This window comes from Pundamilia nyererei, unplaced genomic scaffold, assembly GCF_000239375.1.
Source record: "Pundamilia nyererei isolate P.nyererei 1_Seehausen unplaced genomic scaffold, PunNye1.0 scaffold00036, whole genome shotgun sequence".
Classification (NCBI taxonomy): domain Eukaryota; kingdom Metazoa; phylum Chordata; class Actinopteri; order Cichliformes; family Cichlidae; genus Pundamilia; species Pundamilia nyererei.
In genome coordinates this window covers 184,277-193,675 of record NW_005187437.1, presented here as the reverse complement: position 1 = coordinate 193,675, position 9,399 = coordinate 184,277, and the positions used below count along the sequence as shown (strand labels likewise).

General features: G+C 39.9%; 1 protein-coding gene across 1 annotated transcript in view; it reads left to right on the top strand.

Annotated features, from left to right (window-relative positions):
• The window catches only part of ldhba (lactate dehydrogenase Ba), a 10,227-nt gene extending 5,295 nt beyond the window's left edge, over positions 1–4,932 (top strand). Inside the window, exons 3-8 of the mRNA XM_005730180.2 lie at positions 130–247; positions 344–517; positions 609–782; positions 871–988; positions 3,621–3,744; positions 4,067–4,932. Coding sequence (XP_005730237.1) covers positions 130–247; positions 344–517; positions 609–782; positions 871–988; positions 3,621–3,744; positions 4,067–4,234 — 876 coding nt within the window. The 3' untranslated portion in view covers positions 4,235–4,932. The remainder of the gene's footprint in view (positions 1–129; positions 248–343; positions 518–608; positions 783–870; positions 989–3,620; positions 3,745–4,066) is intronic.
• The last annotated feature ends 4,467 nt before the right edge of the window (positions 4,933–9,399 follow it).

Sequence of the window (9,399 nt, the reverse complement as noted above, 5' to 3'; positions counted from 1 at the left end):
TTTTTTTTTTTTTTTTTTTTCTCCCGCCCCCATCTTTGGAGTCTTGGGGAGCTCCAGAGTCTCCTGGAATATGGCGGAGATGTGGAGAAATGTGTGGAAATAAAGTAGTGAATTTTCTCCTGTGGTCAGGACCTGTGTGATGAGCTGGCTCTGGTCGATGTGATGGAGGACCGTCTTAAAGGAGAGATGATGGACCTCCAGCACGGCAGCCTTTTCCTTAAAACCTCCAAGATAACGGCAGACAAAGGTCAGGAGCTGGAGCTGCACTGACCCCCATGCTACAGAAAGATGTCTGAATACATGCCTGAGCAGATCATGTGTTACTCTTTTCTTCCTCCTTCAGACTACGCAGTGACAGCCAACTCTCGCCTAGTCGTGTTGACTGCTGGTGTTCGCCAGCAGGAGGGAGAGAGCCGCCTCAACCTGGTGCAGAGGAATATTAATGTCTTCAAGTCCATCGTCCCTCAGATTACCAAGTACAGCCCCAACTGCACAATCATTGTGGTCTCCAACCCTGGTAAGTGCAAGAGTTTCATAAAGACCCTTAGGAATACTATTTATTTATATTCATTTGGTTTTCGGCATTGTGTGTTTGTGTTTAAATGCAGTTGATGTGCTGACATATGTGACCTGGAAGCTGAGCGGTCTGCCGAAGCACCGTGTCATTGGCAGCGGCACCAATCTGGATTCAGCCCGCTTCCGTTACCTGATGGCTGAGCGACTCGGCATCCACGCCAGCTCTTTCAACGGCTGGGTGCTGGGTGAGCACGGAGACACCAGCGGTGAGTCCACACCCGAATTAGCTTCGGTCTAATAACAGCATTATAAAATCATATCTGCATGTAAAAGCTCCATGAATTCCTGCTTCAGTGCCCGTGTGGAGCGGAGCAAATGTGGCCGGAGTCAACCTGCAGAAGCTGAACCCTGATATCGGCACTGATGCCGATAAGGAGCAGTGGAAGGCCACACACAAGGCAGTGGTGGACAGGTTGTACTTTGAACTCTATACCCTTTTTTTTTTTTTTTTCTCTCAGATATTTGTATTAAGTTTTCTGCATCCATTTTTACAAAAGACAAATGAAACAATATGCTGTTTTCTTTTTGAAGAACATAAAACGACATGAAACATACACTCCCACCTCATAATTATAGGAGTACCAGTGGGTGTACTAAAAGAAAAAAGAAAGGATCCAATCTAATAATACGAATAGTAAACCCTGGAGTACAAAATAGCAGTTCCTGAGTGTACAAGAGAGATGTGGAGAGTTTCAGAAACCACACACAGACACAGAAAAAACAAAACCAACCAAAAAAATACATAATGAGTGGTCAGCTTAGTTGTAGAGATAAGTCAGATCGGTAAGAGAAAAGAAATATGTATAAAGTAGGTAAATAAATACCATCATAAAGCGCAGGCACAATAGAGTCCGTATAGTTAAACATAAGATAAAATAGAATAAAGTCTGAGCTGGCTAATTGGGAGCGTTGCGGGACCGCAAAGTCTGAACATGGTCAAAAAAGGGTTGTCAGATCTTAAGAAATTTGGCCATAGACCCACGCAGGGTGGATTTAATCTTTTCAAGTTTGCTAAAATGCAAAGAATCTCTGATCCAGATTTCCCAGGATGGGGGAGAAGGGGACTTCCAACATAACAATATTCTGCATCTTGCCAATAAGGTGAGAAATGCTACCAGATCCGCCTGGGGCGTCGGCAAGACAACTGTATCAGGAAGAACCCCAAACAAAGCAGTTAAGGGCACAGGTTGGAGGGTTAGCTGGATGATCTTTGATAAAGTCAGAAAAATATTAATCCAGTATTGTTTGAGGGATGGACATGACCAAAACATATGTATTAGAGAGGCTGGTGTTTGATGACAATGGTCGCAATCAGGGCTAAGGTGGGGTATAGTTGAGCTAGTTTGGCTTTAGTCCAGTGTACGCGGTGCAAAATCTTACATTGAATCAACCCGTGTTTGGCACATAATGAGGAGCCATGGACCCGGTACAGAATTTTATCCCAAAAGTCATCCTGAATCACACACCCCAAATCCTGCTCCCATGCCATTTTAATAGCCGAGGTTGAGGAGTTGCCAAAGGAACATATTCTCCCATACAGACAAGAGATCAGGCCCTGTGATGAAGGGGGAGGCGATAGAAGGTTATCAAAGTCATGACAAGGAGGTCTAGATGGGAACTGGGAAGATTTCTCTTTAACAAAACTCCGGATTTGTAAGTAGCGAAAAAAGTGACTTTTTGGAAGGCCAAATTTCAATGAGAGCTGTTCAAAGGAGGCAAGTGTATTCTGAATATACAGATCAGAAAAAGACCTGATACCCAAGGAGGCCCACAAATAAAAAGCACCATCAACTAACGAAGGCTGAAAAGAGGGATTTTTCAAAATGGGTGACTGAAGGGGAAAAAAGGGCAACTTAAAATAACGACGAAATTGATACCATATTTTCAAGGTAACTTTGACAATAGAGTTATTATAAGAACCTGTACTTGGAGGCTGCTTTTGGGCATAAATCAGGGCTGGTAAAGAGGAGAAGGCACAAGAAGAAATCTCCAAGCTCAGCCACGCCGGGGCATTATTCATGCCCTCCCCCTGTAGCCAGTACCTGAGACCAGCCAGTCCCACTTTCTCTTTTTTGTCTTTTTTTTTTGTTTTTGTTCCAAATGTACCCAGAGAGAAACTTGTCTAATTTAACAAAAAAGGAAATTGGGATAAATACAGGGACACACTTAATTGTATTTATGCGCCCTGCTACAAATACCTTTTATTTTAAAGTCAAACTTTTTCAAACATAATCTTACTACCTAATGCAAATATGTGTGTGCCATCAGTATATAAGTAAATGAAATCCTCTTCAGCATTCAGTAATCGGTAATTATCTGCATCACAAGCATACAATCAGAAAAATGCTGCTGGGACACTTAAACTGACCGCTAGAAGTTAAAACAGAAAATGGTAAAGGAAGGCGCATGGTGATCTGACAAATCAAACTAACAGATGTTCTGTTTTCGAAGCCAGTATCCTTCTGTAATTAAATATGTGTGTCATTCTGGGAATGTCTGCAGTTATTCAAGGCCACAAGTAATTACAGTTATACAGAAGGTGGCTCCAGTGGGAATAGAACCTCTAACCTCAGTCGTTGTATTTAGTTAGTTTCAGAGCTGAAGCTAATGTAAGTGTGCAAGGACTCGCTTCAAGGTGTGGGTTCTGTTAATAATTGTGCATTTAAGACCAGAGAGATGTTATCAAATTATACATGAAGCTGCTACTGTTTATCAGAAGCAGCAACTGTTACTGTGTACTATAATGTGATTTATTACAACAGGCAAAGAATGTCATTCATTCAAAGTACTTTTTTATATGCATCCAGCATCATATCGCTTCAAAAAATAAACATAAACAATATAAAAAATAAACATATTTTCGACTTGCTATAAGAAGATCGAAGGCTTTATACATGTTGCTCAGAATGATTTACAATCCTGTAACTTTTTCCCCATAATAAAAGCCTTGCTGTCAGTGTGCCTGGGTAAACTAATCGAGCTTCCTGTAACACATTTAATATCTAATTGCAGACAGATGTTAATAATGGTGTTTTGTATCTCAGTGCCTATGAGGTGATCAGGCTGAAGGGATACACCAACTGGGCCATCGGCCTGAGCGTTGCTGACCTCACCGAGAGCATTGTCAAGAATCTGAGCCGTGTCCATCCCGTCTCCACCATGGTCAAGGTCAGACACACACACAGACTCTGTCTCGTACAATTGGGGAATATTGTCTTACTTTGGCATGCAGCGTGCATCAAACCACCAGCCTTCTGACCTGCTCTGCCTCTTGAGCCACCGTCACCCCATGAAAACCATTTTTCACGTGGCGGCTGTTACACAGAACAGCACGTTGGCTCTTTAGGCCAAAGCTACGTTTGCTGTAAATCACGAGTTAATTCTGTAGTTAGTTCTCAACATTAGTCATGATTTATGAATCCCCTTTGGGGTTTTGAATTAGAAAGGGCATCTGGTGTGTTTCTTCATTTTGTGTTTGTGTCTTTTCCAGGACATGTACGGTATCGCTGAGGAGGTCTTCCTGTCCCTGCCCTGCATTCTGAACAGCAACGGTGTGAACAGTGTGGTCAACATGACCCTCACTGATGACGAGGTTGCCCAGCTGAAGAAGAGCGCTGACACGCTGTGGGGGATCCAGAAAGACCTCAAGGACCTGTGAACACACCACGTACCACTCCCATGATGCAGTGAGGCCTGTCCTCGCACACGCAGTCCTTTCATAATCTTTCCCATTCTTCTAGCTTTGTGTTGCCTTATTTTGAAGAACAGTACCAGTGTTTTTAAGACTGTCAGGGAACTTTTCAGTTTTACATCATGTTTCTGCTCACTCCATGCCACCAGATTATTTGTAGGTCTAAAAAAACACTGGTATGCTTTTTTTTAAAAAGGGCACATTTGCTTTCCGTCGTGCGCTAGGCCTAAGTTACTGTCGCGGTGATTGTGTTAGCACATCTATGCCCTTTGTTCCTGTACTGTCTTTGGATCCAGAGTGTCAGCCAACATATGCACTTAGAAGTCCACACAAAACCCCCAAGAAAAACACACAAAGTGTCACTGACTGCTTCAACTGCATTTTCACGTGTTGTTTTAATTTAGAGCAGGGAGTCACTGAGCAAAATAATCAACAAAGCCAAAGGACAGCCTTCCTCTGAAGTTGCTTCTTTGAAGCAGACAAATCATCACATACTTGGGTCTAGATGGGAAATCTTTCTTTCTCTGTGCTGTCGAAGCGAGGTGCAGTAGCAGTGGAAGCATGTGGGTATCCAGCTAGGACTGATTTATGGATACGAGGTGTGATTTTTCTGGCCTTGTGTTGTAAACAGCAGTGTGTGACTTAATAAAACTACACCTCCTGAATGTGTGTCTTTGATGCTTGTTCATGTTAATGTTACAGCCTGTAGCAAAATAATGAATCTGTTCTATCATCTGGTGGAAAAGTACAAATAACTTTTGATTGTGTTTGATGTAAAAGACAAAATGCAATAATTTAGAAGTCATTTGAAGGCTTTCTTGGCAAAATGTGATGAAGACAACATATCAAAGTTAAAAGTGAAATAATTTTCATTTTCTGAAATATTCATTCTAAATCTTGTGTCAGGAGCACATTTCAAAAAAGTTGGCAGGGGAGCAGTTTTGTATTACCTGTTCATTTAGCTCCAAGGAGACAAAAAGTTTACTATGAACAAAGTTCAACACAGCCAACTTAGCTTAGCTGGCTCGGGGGGGAAAAAAATCCCTAAATCTCCTTTTGGAGATGACGTACATCATAACCACTTTCTCTGTTAACCATGGCTCTCTGCTTTAGACTGTGTGCGCTGACTTAAAAAGAGGGGTTTCATAGGTCGTGATTTTTCTGCACTGCAGAGATATTATCAGGCGATCTGCAAAGAAAATACAGCAAAGGACAATACTGTGACAAGTATGAGACAAATGCTGCAGAAACGGGTTCATCTGATGATTTGTCAAACAGAGGGGGGAAAAGAAACATCTTAATTCAAGATAATTTTTTGTAATTACTGGGTGTCCTCTCAGTGTTGCTGTTTAGTTAATGCGATTGCTTGTACATCTATATTTGGTGTGTGTTCTGTTTTATTAGCTGCAGTTCCAGCAGAGTAAGATATTTGATGTGTTCCTTCTTCAAAATAGTTTATCATTTGGAATGATAACCTAAAAATAATACTGCAATATCTCAAATCGAGCTGATCAACATGTAGATCTATAAAATCTTAGGCATTCCAATGACTTGTTTATCTGTACTGATAAAACTTTACTTCAAAGACTTGGAAACGTAGCCTAAATTTGTTGAGTTAAATCTGAAATATTTAGTATGACTAAAAGTTTCAGTGTGTCTAAAATTGTACTACCACACATACACAGTACTTTTGCACAATAACTGAAACTAGCACCACTGAATGAACAAGAACTACACATGGGTGTGCCATGGGTTCTCCAGTTTCACCCACTGTGGCTGACTTGTACATGGAAGAAATGAAAAAGAGGGCCATGTTATCCTACCCTGGAACACAACCACACCATCTGTGAATTGTGGTACATCCTGAGATTTGATTTTCGCCCAAGTGTCATCCACATACCTGAACCAATGACTTTATGGGGATGTGTTTTTATAGTTATTAAGTAGGTTTTAAGCACATGTAGAGAATCCCTTTAACAATGTGTTTTATTTACATTGTTAAATAGTGTAATGAATCAAATAAAGGAAATAAGCTGTAATAACAATAACCAGTATTCTGCCAAAAAATTGTCTCATGTTCTGTAGTGCTATAGTGGACAATTACAACATTGCAAAATTTTATTATTGTTATTGGTAAGAGGAAATAATTAATAAAAACAAACTACCACTGAAGCCAAGAGAAACTAAACTAAAACTGCTCAAACATTAAAACAATTAAACTCCCTCTGGAACCTAAATGGAGCCAAACTGAATGAATTTGTTTTTAAAAAAGGAACTAAAAATAAAAAGTAACTTGAAACTAGAAGAACTCAAACTGTCAATTATTGACTTGAAATGCAATAAAGAAAAACAAGTACAACAAGTATATAACCATGGAACAAATGACAAGAGGGTTACCTCAATGTCAACTTTTTTTTAGTTTTTTTTAAGGTATTATTTAATATTGGTACCTTTCCATGTTTGTTATTGTTCTTAGCGTCTTGGAGCGACTGTGATCACCTAATTTGCTCTGGTATAAATAAAATATTCTGATTCTGATTCCCAATAGATGCTAAATGAACATACCTAAAACCGGAGTCATAGAGAATCTCAAGGGTCAAAGATAGATGTTTTCAAAGGTTATTTCTACATATGTCCCGGTAATAAGAAGCGCTTTGATCTGGCTTGATTCAGCATTTTTATTTTATTTTTTTACAATTCTACTAAACACATTTGACTATTTTCCCTGTTATTTAGTTTGCAGTGCCCTCTTGTGACTGCAGTCAATTAAATCACTTCATTACTACTAAGGATCTCCTCGTATAACTCATCAGATTATTAAGACGAGACACAGGACAAGACATGCTCTCTAAAAGTATTTTATTTACATAGTTCTCCTCTCCATTGTAGCATCTGAAAATAATTTTACATTAAAGATAGGTGCAAAAGTTTTAATCAGGGAAACCTTTTTTAAATAAAGAGTTTTAAGAACACTGCTGTCGCCGTTTGACTTTCCACCACAAATAACATACTTCCCCAGTTCATGTCCTCTGTTTCAGGTGGGCACCTCCAGTTCTCGCAAGAACAGAGAGAAGGGTGAAACCTTTTTCGTTCTGGCTCTTTTAACAGCTCTTCTGTAAATGTAGCCGTTGTAGCGTTTTCCAAAGCGAAGGCTGAGAGGGTTGTAGTTGAAATTACTTCTGCGATCATTGCAAAGGAGCTGCCTCTGGTCCTCGTTCTCTCTCAGGGAAAAGCAGAGGCTCGGATCCTCTGCCAGGAAGTCGCCTGCTGTTCTCCTGAATGCAGAGGACACTGCTCCTGAAGGCAAACCCCAGACACATCAGTCCACAACTGCAAATACACAAACACAGCAGAGTACGTGCAGCTGCAACCTGCTACACAATCTATTGAATCAGTCATCATCACACACACAGTGTTTGATGAGGTAACTCATGTATTTTTTTTCTTTTTTAGATTATTTTAGTTTGACATGTACTTTTGTTTTTAAAAAGAGGATTTTATGACCATGAAATATCTATGTGTCAATTATTTTTATACCAAATTATGGGTTTATTGTTTGTTTGTTTTTTAGCTTCATATCAAAATTAAGACAGTCAATTAGAACATCATAATTTTCACTTAAAACAGCCACAGGAGTCAACAAAGCCTTCATGGTTGATGCAAATATTTCACATGGATACCCTGTCTGTTACTGATTATGTCCAAATCCTCTGCTAATCCATGAATCATAAGGAAAATACAGTCCTAATGATAGTAAGACTGTATATTGCTTTCATAATGATGAGAGAACAGGAGGCTCAGCGCTTCATCCTACAGCTACAGTTACTCAAACTTTTCTGCCCCACTTCAAAAGATAGAAACAGTTCAGATCTCGCAATTTTTAATATCAGCATTTTGAACAAGCCTCAACATTTTCCTTTAAGTCTATTTTGTCTGCAAAAGTCAGATTCATTTGATTTAGTTTTACTCCACATTGTTCTGGTCATCGGTGCAGTGGGGCCTGCAACACTGAGAAGAACTGTATTACAACAAGATAGTGTGCCAAAGTATTACGAGAAGGAAACAGGCACAAACTGCAGACATAAACCCCATCAAGCTGCTTTGGCATGAAGTAGACAGAAGACTGAATGCAAGACAACCTAAAAGTGCAGCAGATTAGTAGGAACAAAAAGTATATACATTAGACTCCGTATACCTATAGCAGGCTCAGCTTCTGAATGATTCAAACATTTTGATTCAATTTAGGGCTGAGAATTTCATGATTTTTTGCACCCCTCTAGCCTGTATTCTGAGACGTGAAACTACATTTTTTCAAACCCTTTATTTTTAGTGTAAATTCCAAATTCACAAAGCCTATAAAAACCTAACTGGCTGCAACTCTTGAGGCGACACGTTTCCTGTCTGTACTAATAGTGCTAAATGAATAGCATAATGCTGTAATAAATAACAAATAAAAAAATATTAGACTTCAGTAGCCACCTGTTGCATGTGTTCTCTGTGCAGGGTCGACTCCTTGCAGAGCTGCTCCCACACTCCGTCCATCCTGGATAGCAATGAGAGCGCAAATCACAGCCAAAGCCAGTAGTCTCATCTTTCAGCACCAGATCCAAAAATTGTTTGTCTACTGAGCCTTCCCTCCATTCAAACCTGTTTTATGTCTCCACCAGGTGACCGCCTGCGCCGCTTGGCTGCCAGCCAATCACAGTGCGTGCATCTCTGTCCTGTAAATTGTAGAGCTGATTGATGCTGTTTAAGTCATTTATCAGCGCTTCTACGAAATGCTGAGAACATCATTCAGTACAAATCACTATGCTGCATAAAAAAAAACCAAACACTTAAATGAAAAAAGCGATGAAGCTGTTGAGTAATGTTGCAGTTCAGTTTTTAATCCCATCTGCAGTCAATCAAAAAGCTGGAGCGGGAATGTGGAATGAGTCGTCGCTATAAAAATATTCTAGTTTTTTCATTCTCCGTGTTGAATGCTGTACAACTAGTACAGTGCAAAAGTCTTTAGACACCCATAATTTCTTTATATTTTGCTTCAAGTGAGTCTTTTGTAATTTTTTTAAAGTGATCTTGATCACTAGCAGCTTCGTGAAGGGGTTTCAAAGTGTGTATTTGCTACTTTGCTA